The sequence below is a fragment of the Sitophilus oryzae genome, unplaced genomic scaffold (assembly GCF_002938485.1).
Source record: "Sitophilus oryzae breed Bouriz unplaced genomic scaffold, Soryzae_2.0 scaffold_247_pilon_pilon, whole genome shotgun sequence".
In the NCBI taxonomy this organism is placed as follows: Eukaryota; Metazoa; Arthropoda; class Insecta; order Coleoptera; family Curculionidae; genus Sitophilus; species Sitophilus oryzae.
This window is the reverse complement of record NW_022146804.1, coordinates 296,145-312,743: the sequence shown is the minus strand read 5'-3', so window position 1 is coordinate 312,743 and position 16,599 is coordinate 296,145. Positions and strand designations below refer to the sequence as shown.

The following is a 16,599-nucleotide window of genomic DNA, read 5'->3' as shown; positions in this document are numbered from 1 at the left end:
ATATATCACTCTATATTTATTTTCACTATTTACTGCAATATTTAAAAGTTTTTATTAAAAGATCATATTTATTAGTAGGCCATGATTGATAATAAAAGAACATAAAGAATTATTAAAATTATATACTGCTATCTGTCTCTTGTTTTATTTTAGGGGCCGCTAATATTTCTTTATTTATTAGGAAAACTTAACTCTCTACCGCTATTTGTAATCTTGGAAGTTATCGTACCGGAACTTTTCCAGATTTCCTTTAGCTAATTTACGTAAACTATACTTTTAGCAAGATGGCGCTTTCCCTAACAACTTTGAAAATATTAGAATTTTGTTAAAATATTATTTCTCAAATCTATGAATAGGAACCAATATACCGATATGATGGCCCCCCTGATTCCCGCATTTGTCCGTTCTCGATTTCTGATTTTGGGAACTTTTAAAATATGAAATATATCGTGGCAAATACAACAATGTCGAACACCTGGAAAATGCTTTAATAATGCAAGCTGTTACATATTTGCAAACCCATTCCGTTATAAAGAAAGAAAAATATATTCAGAGATTCAGTGTTAACAGTTCAAAAGTAAAATTTATCAATCCCAAATAAAATTTTAATGTGTGTATAACTAATTAAAAAATTTTATAATATTGTAGTAAAAATAGTGAAAATAAATATAGAGTGATTATATATTATTGAGAAGCTATAGCAAGACGGATCATACGATTTATAAATATACAGGGTGTTCCATTTGAAAAAAAGATAACTTTAGTTCGTATTTTCAAAAATATTTTTTTCCGTAGAAAAAGAGACTACGCCACTGTATTTTACGTAAAAAGTTCTATAAGAATCAGTTTTCACCTTCTTGATATCATACACAATAACGGAGATACGGGGGCTGTCCCAAATTGCAAAATTTTCGAAAAGACCCTGTAGCTCATAAACGAAGAGGGCTATGGAAATTTTGTTTACATCTTCTTTCGTTTGACAAAAAAGTGGGACAGGTTTGTGCAAACCGCATCCCCCTATCTTCACTAATAACCGAGAGAGAGATACCGTATGATATTAACCAAAATGGAACACCTTGTATATGACAGCTTCTATACAAACAATTATTATTATTGAAACAAAATAAAAAAAAAACAAATGAAGTTTTTTTTTAATAAAAATGATAAATTGATTAATCTCTAGTAAACAGTCTTCACGAAAGGAAGTTTATTTTCAAAGATTGAGAGTGATGCAAAGCTTTTTAACCTATCTGAATTTTCTGAAATAATAACAGTTTAAAAATGCGAAAAAATACGCATTTCTCTTTTAAAACTCCATTTAATAAAGCAGCGACCAGCGAACCGAAGAAACTAAACGCATCCGTTAAATTTATTTCGTTTAGTGTGTACCGGAACTTAAGGCCGTTATAATTTCCTGGCCTCGCCGAGATATATCGTGCGACACAGATTTTAAGCGGCATGGCGCTAACTTCTTTATGGAGATTTAGAGCAGTGTGTCCTCTTGGTTGGGTGTTGCTTCTAGGGGTGATTCATCTCGATTAGATCGGCGAAACGTTTTTATTATGCGCTAATTTGTTGTTCTATAAATTCTCTTCTGTGGACAGAATAAATGTGTTACGACTTAGTGTTAATTTATTTGCTAGCTTTTAGAAAATTCTAGACATGAAAGAAAATTCTAGACATTTTTTTCAGGAAATCTATACAGGGTGAGTCTTCAATAAGTACAAATATTTTTAAGGGTACTATATTTCGACCACAGAATTTAAAAAAAAATAATTTTTAGTTAAAAGCATGATACCTTTATAATATTATGGCAACATATGTAGTAGATTAAATTTACAGGAAAAAAAGCAGAAAAGACCCAGTGGTTCTGAAAATGTAAGCCAAAAATATTTTTTTTAATTATCAAAGTAAAATATCTCGGTTATTTTGGACTTATTTGATAAACGGTAAAGAGAAAATATATTTCTTTTATCACCTTGTATATAGTTGGTTAAAATGACGAATTTGACCGCTTATATACACTTCATATTATAGACACTTTAGAATAATGCTCATTCATAATTGTTCTTACTATGAGACACCTTTCTTTAATTTTTTAAAATTCATTTTCAAATCCACGTTGTGTTAAATCTGATATATTTATTTGTTTTTCTGGAATGATTAATACAAGTCGATTTCACCTCATCTGTTCTCTATACAGGGTGAGTAGTAAATAAGTGCAAATATTTTCAGGGCTGGTAGATCTCGAGAAAATAAACATATTCTCTTTACGTTTTTCCAATATAAGTCCAATATTCTTTTAATTTGAAAATTTAAAATAAATGTTGCCTAATTTTTGAAAACCATTAGATTTTTTCTGGGTTTTCTTACTAATTAATCTACTAGCTATGTTGACATAATATCAAGATATGTTTTAAGAGTTTTCTTTGAAAATTTGAAATTGTTTCTGGTGTCGAAATATACTATCCCTAAAATATGTGTACTTATTTCAGACTCACCCTGTATTTTTATTTTTATTTCTATTCAGGTGTTTTCTATATATTTCAATTATTAAATTAGATTTGAATATGCTATTTTCATATTATTTTTTGTTGAATTTCTATTTTATAATGTCTAGGACATCACTGATGTCTAGGATATCACTGCAGTAGACATCAATTATTACAATAAGTTATATGAGTGCATGACGTGAGCTGTCAATTACGGAAGATGGCGGAATAGCAAATCTAATTTATATAAAAATTAATTTTCTGTATAATTTTTTCCTGTAAATTTTCCCATATGTTTTATTTATCTAGATTATTTTTTTATTATAAGGCATTGGGTATATAAAATGCATAAAAATAAAAATCAAATCTATATAGATCTTCGTTGAAAAATATATTCGGATATAAAATTCTACACTTTTAGTATAATATAACATTTGAATCGCTTTTTATATTAACCAATCTAAATTTTGCATTATTAAGAAAACTTTATGGAAGAATTTTATAAAAAGTATTAAAAGTTTTTTATACCTCTCCAAATAAGTCCATTAAAATATTATAGTACCAACAAAACGTAATCTTCAATTAGTGAATAATAAAAATTTCGTAAAATAAAAGTTTTTAAACTCCAGACAAAACATACTTTTCTTTTAAAAACTTCTTCTGGTTAATAAAGATATATTAAAGTAATAACAGTTATGGCCACTCTGTTAAATACCACAAAATTTAATGTTGTTTTAAAGTCTCATAAAACTTTAAAAAGTTATAAAAATTTCGTTTTAACATCTTCTGTAGTAGAAAACAGCTATATATTAATATAAGAAAAATTAGGTTAAAGTCTGTAAGTCTGTAATATTTCCCAATTTTATTTTATTATATTTATACAGGGTGTAAAATAAGTAACAAAGCTCGTATAAATGTATATCCTAAGACGCTTTGTTTCAAAGATACAGGGGTAGAAGTTTCATTTTTATTTCGATTTTTTCCAAATAATTTCTTAAGTAACGTCAATATTTGGATGAAAATTTGTGTGTGGGAGTTTTTTGACATGAGAAATTTGATTTTGATGTCAATATGACTCCTACTTGTAGAGGGCGCCACCTACATATTTTTTAACTGGTTTAAAGAGTAATAACTTTTCGTCTGTACCTGTATAAAACAACTGGGTAAAAAATATACATTTATGACGTTTTTTTACGTAGAAGAGGTCTCTTGGTAAAAATCGTTCCGAGTAATGGTTCTCGGGATATTTGGAATCGAAATTATCAATACCTGTCATCATTGACATAAATTAAACATGTTGACTAAATAGTTATTAGACTGAAATCATAAATTTGAAATATTTTTTGTGTTAAAAGTTCAACAGAAACTGTTCTATCATAATTTTTTCGCAGAAAAATTAAAAAAATAAAAATTTCTTAAATTTATTAAACGTTAGTACGACTGATATCCGAAATGAAGAACTAACCTCTGTGTAAACGTCTCAGATACTGGCTTTTTTCAACTGAGACTGTAAGATCGGTGATTACCTTCCCCGTCTTATACAATCTACATTCTAACTTTGGTAACCCTAGTTATCCATTCACGAAATTTTCAAAATAAAATAAGAATTTTTAGAAATCGTGTATTGGACATATGATTTTTTCTATAACTGGCTCTGTATCTGTAGGAAGTGAAATTGTATCTTCAGATAGTCTTTTTTCAGATTCTTTATCTCTACTTTGTTGATCTGTCTCCGACTTCTTTATTGCTTGGTACTTGGTTGATGGTGGAGTGGCAGCAAGTTGGGCACATCGCTCAAAGTAAGCTTTCTTATTCGCCATTCCATTTAACTGGTTAGCTACCTCTCTGGTTATTTTCTTAGGCATATCCCATGTCCCTGTAATAAAGGGTTCCGTACCATTCATTATCTATACAACATTAGAGACTATATTATTATAAACTTTTTTTCCGATTTAGCTGAAATTTTGAATGCGCGTATAAGTAATTTAAAAACAAATGAAGAAACACATTACTAAAAATTGTATTAATCAATAATAAATATTTAAAAAGTAAAAATAAATATGTAAAAATTAAAAAAAAAACGATAAAAAAAATTCGCCTTGACTAGGATTCGAACCTGCCTTACTACGGCTCCAACGTCATAGCAGCGTAAAGTCCTAACGCTGTAACCACGCGGCCACCGAGGACTTGAAAGATTCTATGCAAAATGCTTACTTAAAAGATAATGTTTAGTAAAAGTACTTTTTAATTTATAAACATTTATTTAACTCTGTTTTTAGTATTTGTTCTTATAGCGGCAACATAGAGACATCTGTAAAATTTTCAACTGTCTAGCTATAACGGTTCATAAGATAGACCTTTGTGACAGACGGACGGACGGACGGACGGACGGACAGCGAAGTCTTAATAATAGGGTTCCCGTTTTTACCCTTTGGGTACGGAACCCTAAAAATGATTTTTTTTTAATTTTTCAAAAATGACGCCCTATGATTATTATAAATATTTAAAATAAAATCCAAATATAACATTATCTATTGGTTTCTTTTTCTCTTTCTTATCATGAGAAGGGCATTGGAACATTGGCAAGGGCAACATTGGCAAAAATTGGCCTCAGATTTGCAGACGATACGGTCCTTCTAGCAGGAAACGAAGAAGAGTTACTGCAGCTTCTAAAATTGGTTGAAGACGAAAGCGAGAAACTTGGACTTGAAATTAATCCCTCTAAAACAAAAATTATGATTATCGACAGGCAAAACAACAACAAACCTGATGTAGTGAGCATTGGTCGTTTGAGGTTGTAAGTCAGGTTAACTAAGTCAATATATATATATATATATATATATATATATATATATATATATATATATATATATATATATATATATATATATATATATATCTTGGGTCACTTATAAACAACACGGGAGCGGTAGCAGGCGAAATAAGAAGAAGATGTGAATTGACAAGAGTGGCAGTGCTAAAACTCTCAAAGATACGGCGAGACAAAAACATATCTAAACACTTATAAAAAAGGCTTGTTCACTGCCTAATATTTCCTATATTAATGTATGGCTCCGAGTCCTGGACGATGAGACAGCCAGAAATGAAAAAAATTGACGCAACTGAGATGTACTGTTGGCGACGAATGCTCAGAATTCCCTGGACTGCCCGGCGAACCAATGAATCCATAATCCAAGAACTGAACATCACAGAACGCCTCTCAACTTCTATACAGTCACGTATACTTAAATATTTCGGTCACGTTATGAGGAGGGATACTGACTGTATGGAAAAGAGCTCATTTACAGGGCAAGGTTCCGGAAAGAAGACCAAGAGGCCGCTCGCACTCCCGATGGATAGACCAGCTATCAAAGATCACCCACAAGCCACTGCACACGCTTGTACAGGAAGCACAAGACAGGGAATTATGGAGACAAACCTCACACATCACCTGACCACTACATTCTTCTTGTAGGAATAAAGACAGAGAGAGAGATTGGTTTCTTTAAAACACGCAAATATTCAAAAATGTATAGAAATAGATCATATAACTTTTTTTTTATTACCGAATAATTTAAAATATATTTAGACATTCTCCTACCTATAAAATCTCCAAAAGGATTACAAGGCGGTCTTGGTACACCAGGCAGTATGTGTCCTCTGGTGTTAGCAATAATTTGCGTTCTTCCATGCCTAGTTCTCGGTTTTGGACAGTAAAATTTCGGTACTTCCCAGTTTCTTAGATATGTGGGGCGATATGGCATATCAAACTGGTAGGAGTAAAAGTGTTTTGCCATTTTTAAGGCTTCTTTAAAAAAATAATTATTATTTCGACAAAAATTTGATATAACACATCATATTGCGTGTTTGGAGTAGTTTGAAGTTGACAGAGATGTCATTTATTACAAAGTTAAGGCCATATATATAAGGTTCATTTACATTTGTCACTTCTTAAGGCTGTATGCCGTTGCAAAACCATGCGAACCAGACCGGTAAACTACGGTAAAGAGCGGTTTCTGAAAAGCATCGGTTTGATACGGAACGGTTTGGTAAAATACTGGAAACGTCAAATGTTGACGTTTTCTAAATTTCAATACCTCTATTATAAAATTTATCTTTTATGCATTTTTAATGTACCTATTCTCTGCTTTTACGTTTGCTTCTTCTTTTCAATGGAGTTTAATATTGAAAAGTACTTTATTAATAAACTGTTAAACTCGTTAGACAGCTCAAGTGAAGATTTGCAAGTCCAATATTATAACAGATCAATAATAAATAAACAAATCTAATCAATATTTATATTTTTATAGCTTGCAAAACATTCACGATTACTTGTTGTCTTGTTTTTCATGTTTTCTTTAAATGTTCCTGGCTGCATGATAAGTTTAAATGGTCCTAAAAGGTCATTCTATTTAGTTAATGAAACTTATTTACCTTTACTACCTACCTCCATTGCTTTGGGATGTAAATACAAAATATTATTACAAATTTTAGAAATTAAATGAGAATTTCACAAAATTTCACTCGAACTTCCAATATTTGCTGGGGTTCTGTCACATAAATGACATTGAGAAACAAAACCAGAAAAACCAACCTTCCCGCGCTGGTTAGTTTGGTGACAGTTATAACCGAATTTTTCAGGAACCGTGTTCCGTAATAAGAAAACTTTTAGGAAATCCAATAGAAACGGAACATAAAACCATAACTAAGGTAAGCAACGGAATACACCCTTAATGAAACAAGTAGACTATAGTAATGTTAAAAACGTATATTTGTACCTCTATACTCATAACCGAAAAAAACCGTTAAACAAAAAATTGTTAAAAAGAGAGTTTTTTTTTCAGTATCCTGCACGGATCGTCGCTTGCATTCCTTGCTTTGCGAAAAAGTGTGTCCCGAGGGAAATATTCTTAAAAGCATTTTAATTCAACCCTATATTCGTGACTGTGTAAAACGGAGAGTGGATGAGAGAGATTTTCGCAGTTAAATATGTTTGTGGGTTTCTAGCTTAAGTAAACGAACAGGTTGATTTTTATAAAAAAAATCGTTGGTAAATGTTCTTTAATCTGTTATTCATATATTTACTTCGTTTTATATTTTTGCGGACTTATTACGAGAAAATTACACAAATCAAGAATAATACCGTTGATTGAAGAAAGAAGAGACGTCAGGCTTGGCTTGGAAATAAAGATCGCTGTTATTTCACATTTAAAATATTATGGTAAACGTCAATAGTCGTAATTTCCAAGCCAATTAAACGACTTTTTTCGATCATATGAAATATTCAGTACCTATAAAAGAATTTTTATTTTTGTTGTTTATTTTGTGTTCAACACGAATAAATTTTCAATACATAAACGCGGATTTTTCATCCACAGATATTTTCGTCAAACGTATTAGAGATATTACACATTTTAATATGGCAACACTGTCACTTTCAGTTCCACACTGCGTTCGATATGCCTTCTTCGCTGGCCGAATTAGAGAAAATGAGTATTTTATGCATTGGCTCCAGAACGAATAAAGGCTCCACCGTACAGCACTTCGGACGTAAGGAGAAATTAAATCAGCCTTGTCACGAATTCGCTCATTAGATTGCGTATCTTCCCAATTCTAGTTTTACATATACACAGTGTCCCATATAAGAATGCATACTACAGGAGTCTCCAGGAGTAATCCAGATGACATAGAGAGAGGACTAAATCATAGATATTGTGCTTGTTGAACTCTAAAAGGCACTACTCTCTCTTTTTCTGCAATTTCCCATTGCAACTCTCAGCTCCTACTTTACAAGTTGATGTTATTAAATTTTGAATTTGACAGTTCTTTTCCGAAATAACATCATCGACTCAATCAGTACTTAAAATTCTAGGGGAGGGTGTACATCATACGTTTAGCTTCACGATTTAATTACGTCTCGTGATATTTTACTTGTTTATTTATTAAAGAGTCGTTGTAATTTTTCCTATAGCTTGTAAATTTTTAAGTGCAAGTTAGAAACACTTTTGGTAAAAATAAGTGGAATTAAGTTGATGTTCGAGGATGGTCGCCCTATTAGAACTCTCAATTCAAAAATCGATATCTCGAAATCCATTTACAAATAATTGGTTGTAGTTTTTTTCAAAAACTTTCTTAATATTCCTGCTTTATTTTCTTCGCATAGAGTATGTGAAAATCTATATAAATAAAACAGTTACACGACTGCTTAAAATTGCTATGCACTAAAAATGTATGGGTTTTTTTAAATTTTTGAATGGAAAAAAACATGCTTATCGAATTTTTTAATGATTTTATCTAGTTATATTTTCGAAAAAAAAACCCTAAATAAGTTTGCCTTAACTTATTTAAGGTTAAACTTAAAACCTTAAGTTTGCTATCGTGATTTACAACGCCGCAACAGCATACCGTCGCTTTTCTCTCACTCCGACTTAATAAGATCCCTATGCAATTTACTTCCACACATGTAAATACCGATCCAAAAGTAAGAGTTGTCAGAAAGGTATATTTTAGTAATTAACCATCTTTTTATCTCTTCTGGATTACTAGATACCTGTGTCTACTGGTACCTTGCAGTACTGGAGCCATCGAAATAGAGAGAAGAATTTAGGATTATGAATCCAATTCTTCTCTCCTAAGAGAAGTCATTTCCTCTATATGTTACAGTGAAAGTCGGAAATTCAGTGATTGTTAACATTCACTAGTGAAAGTAACAATTACTGAAGGTCGCCAGTAAAAGTTAGTCTATTGTACAGGACGAGTGTGGAGAGGAAGAATGTTGGTGGAAGTTAGAACAAATAAAACTTTTAAGAATATTGGAGCACCTCAATGTTCAAACTGATCCACATATCTTTAAATTGCAATTTAGTTTTTTAGTATATTTATTAAAAATTATAGAAAATAACGACATAACCTTCTAAATGTTAAAAGCGATAGTAAACGTTTTAAAGCGTACAAAAAAATTAAAAAAAAAACATTCATAAACATAAGATTACTTATTGGTACAAGATTTTTTTAATAAAGTTCTTCATCGTGGACAAAATAAAGGTATGCCCGAATTTTCTTCAACCGGGAGTTATTCGTTTTTTCAAACTCACTACTTCAAGCATATCAAAACGTTTATATTAAGTTCATAGTCACTAGGTTCCTTAATATTGTTTTCTCTTGCACGCTTAACTTTTGCTATGACTTCATTATATTGCAAAAATGAAAAACAAGCACTGTTACATTTTTGCGTGTGCTTGGTTTACCTTAATTTTTCACAGAAAATTTCTTCCGTAGGGAAAATACCGTACAGCACTTTTTACAACAATAACAAAACAATTATACATAACCACAAAAAAACAAAGCGAATTTACGCCAGATGTCTGTCAACGTTGCCAACGTTTAGCCCAATTTAATGTTATCCTTATATTGCATATTATTCAACTTATCCTTATTTATCCATATATTTTACAACATGTGGCAACCGCGCTAACTGAATCTTTCAAACTCACTGCCATCGTCCAGGGTAATTCGTCGATTCACTAGTAAAAGTTGGTTTCAAAAAATAGCTGTTGAACTTTTACTGGCATAGTCTTAGCAAGTCAGTGAATGTGAGCTTTTACTAGTAATTGTTAACAATCACCGATTTTCAACTTTTACTGTAACATCTACACCAAATCATTCCGTTTCCAAATTCACTCCGTTAAATGAAACGCGAAATTAAATTTTACTCTATCTTCTGTCGTTGCGGAGTCCGACCGCAACAAATGTGTCATTCCAGCATGCGGCGCCATAAATCGAATCCACAGCCATCGCTGACGATATCGAAACGTACATTTAGATAATTTAGACGATGCTCGCTAATTTCTAATCGTCCCATTCGATGTGGTTTTTAGTTTAATTCCGCGTTCCCGGTTTAGATCGCAATTTTCCAAATAATGATTCATTAATTGAGATAAATTAACGCTTTAATTTGGAGGATTGATTAAGATTTATTGCAGTCTTTAGTTTCAATTGGCAACACTGTTTTAGTCAAAAACTTTTTTGACTAAAAATATTTTGTAATCCATTAATGCAAATTAAATTGGCTAAGGCACACTGAGCAATCGCGAGAGCTTTAGGCTTATTTAATCTCAGTCAGGCTGATCGACAGATCGCGAGTGACCAGTGTGCGTTATCCTATTTAATTTTCTTTCAGACACCACATGAAGAATTGAACGGAAAATAGTGCAGTATAAATAAGTTTTTTTCTTGTAAATAAAGGGTATAGCCGGATTAATATAAGAAATCTGCCCCGCGGCTTTTTTGACTCGCACTCAAGAGATCGATTTGGTGTCAAATCAAAATAATTCACTTAAATTTTAGCTCTTTAACTCAAACTGTTGTCGAGATTTTCAAAAAACCCTGTTTTTTCTATTTTATTTTTATTTTTATAGTAAAATTCAAAATTAATTAATGATGATTTTTTTCTAAATCTTAGAAGTCTAAGTCATGAAAAAATAATATATGATCATGATTCTTAAACGAAAAGCGGATTTTTAGCGGAGGAAAGAAAATTAAAATCTTCATTTTTTTAACCTTTGTGAAATATGTCACTCACTAAAAATCGTCAGAAAATGTCTTTTATGCTTCTTTACCAAAGACATTATAAAGATAGACCGAACATATCGGATATACATTCGGATAGACCGAAGTGTATCAAACATTCCAATGTGTCAAACAAGGACAGAAGAGACAGAGAAGTCTAAAATTTCCGACCCCGGCAACTAGGCGCATTTGGAATGTTCTAATGGCCAGTGGCGTATCGTTTTTTGGAAGGAATTTAATTAGTAAAGTAAAAGTAAAGTAATTAGTAAAATTTTTACTCCATATTAATATACTACATTAACACTTTTTCGTCAGATGAGTTTTGTTATAAGGTCTAATATAATAATATAATTAATATCCCATTATGTTGAAACGTTAGTAGGTAGTCTTCGAAAATCGCTCCAACGTCGATTTTCAATTTAAACTTTCAGTTACTTCTATATAAACTTTCAGTTACTTTTGAATATTTACAGGGTGACTCAAGTTTCTGAAACAGTTCTGTACTTTTTTTGACTTAAAAAGTCATTTTTATTTACGTATTTTCCCTGAGAAAATTGCCTACAGCAAACAGAAATATTCTTTTTGTCCAAATTTAATTAGAGATGTTATAAAACTTATAAATAAATTTTTCTTGTTTAGAATAGGCAACATTATTTAGAACTTCCCGTTTAATCTCAAATGACAGTTTAGGTTTTAGTTTTACCTTTTTTGATCTTAAAAAGAACTTTTCAAAATTAGTAATTAGTAACGATTTAGTTAGTTCGCAATCGATAGCTTCCTGTGAAGTACGGTGTAATAGTTGTTTAATCTTGTATTATTAATAATTTCCTATACCTAAAATCAATATTTAATGAGAAAGTTGTGTTTTTTTGAAAATATAAGACAAGACTTGACTCTTTCGGCCTTCTTCTTGTATTATGATGGCTCTGATACGAGGCAATTACTTAAGAATTAATTGAAATAAAAATCACGTACCAAAAACGTAATAGGTAAAAAGCTTTTTTGGAGGCCTGGGTCACTCTGTATATAGGTATGTATAAAATTAGTAGCCTAAAAATTATTTACAGTTCGTCCCATTCTGACAAAAAGTTAAACACACCGTACAAATAACTCTAGGAAGAGGTATTAATAACTAAACAAGGCCGAAGGGGCAGATATAATAAAGCAGTAAAATGTAGAAAAGTTCGGGTAAACACCTTTGTTTATTTGTTGAGCAAAATTCCTTTAGAATATCTTATATAATGACCAAAATATGACGCAATTTTAAGAAAAAAAAATGTCACTTTCTGGCTTATAATAACGTTTCAAATGCAACGTTTATATTCAAATTTTTGTTATGATCTACAACAATTAGGTAGTAATTGAGACGAATTATAATTCAATTACCGGCTACTACGTTCTTGTTTTAATAGATCAAAATTCAACAAATATAATTAGAAATTATTTTAATTGTAAGGGGCTCCCTTGTGGGACGCCTATGTACAACTACGGCGGAAATTTGTACCTACCTGTGAAAAGACAAATTCGGGTAATTTGAGCTTATTTTTCCACACACTTGACACTGTCGTACCATATTGAAAATTCGCAGATTCAAAAGTACGTTAAACAAAAACAAAAACTACTGAAAAACACTGAAAAGTTCACTTCGGACTTGATTCCGACTTCAAACACACCGTAAGCTAAACGTAGTACGCTATAACGGACCATGGGCCGTCGCGAGGGGTGGTGGGACGGACGGCTCATTTTCATTCTGGAAGACTAGCAGCGACGTTGCCAATAGTTCTAGACGTTTCAGCACATTAAACAGTAAACATGTCCTTTAATAGTAACGCATATATCCTCTGGTTAATAACATATTATTACGCATGCTTCTTTAAAAATAAACTATTAATTTAATTAAGAAATTGAGATGTATTGATATCCGGTGAAGGTTTTAAAGTCACCTTTTCTGCAAATCAAACTAAGTAGATAGGTAGGCGCAAATTTGAGATGTGGCAATGTCGCCTTCTCTATTTCAGTTGGTTTTTACAGTATGTAGTCAACCTCCGATTGTTTGATCGGGTTAAAATGCACAATGTGATATCTGTTCTTCCTAAATCTATGTTCTTTACACTCAGGAATTTTTTAGCATTTTTTGAAGTGGTGGAACAATATGGAAAAAATTTAAAACTCATTTTTTTCTAAAATCTTCTCGGACTCATTTTTTTATAATAATCTTTATGTTTATTTCTGACAAGGATGAAAAAAACTGATAAAATTAAGTCTATAAATACTGAAAATCTGATTCCAAAATAAGTAATGAAAATCATCCCAGTGGCGAAAAACTTTTTTCAAGAAATGAAGCCTCGACAAAGGTATATGGGTTGTTAACTCGACAATTACTTATAGGGGAACAGAATGGCAACACTGCCTATTGAGAACTAGGGTTTTCTGCCGACTCGTCGCGTCCCGTCGCGTCGTCTGTCGACGAGCGGGCCGAGGTTGCCATATTTCAACCATAGAGCTCTTGCCGCGAGTAATAAACAAATTAACAACCTGTATACATTATTTACCCTGTATTGTATAATAACAACTCCAGGCATAAAGCCAACTCCAATTTATTTTGCAACTAAAACCACAATTAATAAATGAAGATATGTGTCTTTTATAATTAATATTTTTTTATTAGAGTTTAAAAATTAAATAATAATTGTTTATTCAATTGATCTTTGTTTATACATGAACAGTAAATACTAATTAATTTATCAATAATTTCACGTTTTCTGTAGTTAAGTTTCATCGATTTTGTTTAAATTTCAATATTTTAATTAAAAAGATTGTCTAAAAAAACATTTCAGTTTTATATATATACAGGGTGTCCCATATAAAAAATAAAATTTTCTGTTGCTAATTCTTAAATTATTAATTTTAAAAAAATTATACTTAAACCATTAAATTGTACGTTAAAAGGTGCTTTGGAAATGTTTTCATAAAAATACAACATTTTCCATAGCAAAAAAGTTATAGCGATTTGTTAAAAATGCACATTTTTGAAAAAAAACATCCCGTAACTTCGAAACGGTAACAGATATTGATGTGCGGTTTTCACCATCATGTTTTTGATGAAAATTGAGCTCCAGACACCGATATTAGTTTTTCTCCTATAGAAAAGGGTGTTTCCATTTAAAATCGTCTAATTTGACCCACCCTGTACACTTTGCACTAAAAGAGGTTTTAAAAAAAAACAATAAAAAATATCTATATATTCATCTCTCCAAAAAAATCCTATATGGGTATTTCGCCACTGCAAGAAAATCTACAAAATAAAATAGTTATTTTTTGTAAACAATTCTGCGTTAATCCCAATCGAAAACTACTTGTCAGAAGTTATGTTTACAGTTATACAAATTTGCCTAACTAACAAAAAAATGATTAACGTTTCGGAAAGTTTATCTTTCCGTCGTCGGAAGCAAAAAAATACAAAGAACTAACAACTAACTGCTGACAAGTAGTTTCCTTTGGATTAACGCCCCAGCAGTGTTTACAAAAAATAACTATTTTATTTTGTAGATTTTCTTGCAGTGGCGAAATACCCATATAGGATTTTTTTGAGAACAAGAACAATGCTCGACTGCAAAGCCTGCTAGCAAAAATTTTTTAAACAAATTTTTTCTTTATTTTTAACTCTTTTCTTTGAGCATTTTCTTAAAACTCAAAGAAAAATTTCGGCGCTTTATACTCGTTTCAGAAGCATTCCTCCAAGAACCGAAAGAGAAAATTGAAACCACAATATATTTTTAAAATCTCGTTTCCAACATCAAAGTTCCCAACTTTAATTGAAATTTAAATATTAGATCCTTTTTAAAATTTACGGTTTAAGGATTAAGCAATCTCCAATGCAATGTAATATATGTTTCTATTTTACCGTACCTCGTTTTCCTTATTCTATTAGCCTAATTGAATTTGATATTACCAAGTATTGATCTTTAATTATGCATCTGAGTAAATTTAATATGCTTTATATGATTATGTTATTGGATTTCGGTAATTCATCTAGATACGACTAAGATCAGTCACGGTAAACACAAAATCAATTAACCTAATTACTGTATTAAGACGAGATTTAGACGCCATTTTATGTTCAATACGGCTAGTTTAAATTTCTTAGTTCATAGATTACTTAGTTTTCCACTTACGAAAGATATGAAATAGAAAGTGATTACATTAGGAATGTAGCTGAGTGTAATGGATATTCTCTTTCACTAGTTGATAAAATAATTAGAAAACGTAGGTATAGATTAATGATTTCTGAAAATTCGACTTTTCAAGTTGGAGAAAGATACGTCAAAATATTTTCAATACCGTTTGATAGACAGTTATCCCGTGGTCTAAAAGGAATTTTTAAGAATGTCAATTATAAACTTGTGTATAGTGCTAATAATAAATTACAACAATTATTAGGTAATCCAAAGGATAAAACACCTCTACCGGAAAGGTCGGGTATTTATGAAATTTCTTGTAAAGATTGTAATCAGAAATATATTGGGCAAACTAGAAGATTAATATTAACTAGATTTAAAGAACATTTAGCTCAGATAAGATACGGTAGACCTGATAAATCTTGCGTTGCCGAACATATTGTTGATAAAGAACATTGTATAGATCTTAATAACTTAAACAAGTCTCAAATTACAGACAATTAGATGCATATGAAAGCATCAGAATTAATAAATGTAAAGATAGTATGAACAGAGACAACGGTCCAATTCCTTCAAGTTCTTTGTTCCTACTACTCTAGTGGCGGAAATCTAACTGTTACGCTCGGTAGGTTCTGACTCGGTTGGCTAGATCTTGCCACGCCCACTCTGTGCCCACTGAGCGAGTATATAAACGCTCCTATTGTAGATTGTATTTTAGTTTATAATCATCTGCTGATGATGCTAATATGGTTAGCGAAACGCGCGTCCAGTGTAAAAGTAAAAGTGTTTTGGTGTATTGTGGTGATTTAGTGTTTTATTTTGCTGTGTAACATCAAAGGTTCCAACCCTCAACTGTAATCTTGAACTACTTGGTTTAAAAATACATGTTTTTTACATAAAATTGTTGATTGGAGAAATAAGATGATGCGCAACCTTATGGGCGATTTTGTTGCACAAAAACTGTTTGAGATGTAGCTGGCGTTATCATCAGCCTGTCCGATTTAATTTTGCTCTGCGCCTCGGCGCGCTAATAGTTTTTTAGAGCGCAGCGGATAAAGAATACTGTACCGTAGTTCTGCTTTCACTCGACAGGGTGGGTTGCCGGAGACAGTGTTGCCACGACTACGGATTAATCCGTAGATTTACGGATTTTGGGTACAGTACCTTAAAGGTTGATTCTCACTATATCTTCCGTGTCCATTCCATATTCGTTCCGTATTTTTATTGTATTGACGCTATACCTAAGCTTTCGTTTCGTATCAGTTCCATACTTTTTATTGTAGAATTTATATCATTACGAAAGTTTTATTTTAAAAATTTGTATCTTTTGAAAAGGTAATAGATTTAATTAAGACGCGAAA

The 16,599-nt window shown here is 31.4% G+C and overlaps 2 protein-coding genes across 3 annotated transcripts in view; one reads left to right on the top strand and one right to left on the bottom strand.

Moving 5' to 3' along the window:
- The window catches only part of LOC115884414 (out at first protein), a 241,385-nt gene that overhangs the window by 90,717 nt on the left and 134,069 nt on the right, over positions 1 to 16,599 (top strand). The gene's annotated exons all lie outside the window — the stretch shown is intronic.
- Positions 4,077 to 16,599, bottom strand: part of LOC115884415 (protein Flattop homolog) — a 169,435-nt gene continuing 156,912 nt past the window's right edge. The window contains exons 1-2 of one of the 2 annotated variants that reach the window (XM_030902976.1): positions 6,094 to 6,380; positions 4,077 to 4,368 (exon numbers count right to left, since the gene is read on the bottom strand). In XM_030902976.1, coding sequence (XP_030758836.1) covers positions 4,103 to 4,368; positions 6,094 to 6,289 — 462 coding nt within the window. In that variant the 5' untranslated portion in view covers positions 6,290 to 6,380 and the 3' untranslated portion in view covers positions 4,077 to 4,102. Of the gene's footprint in view, positions 4,369 to 6,093; positions 6,381 to 16,599 lie in introns of those variants that run through there. The other variant, XM_030902977.1, reaches the window with a different exon arrangement.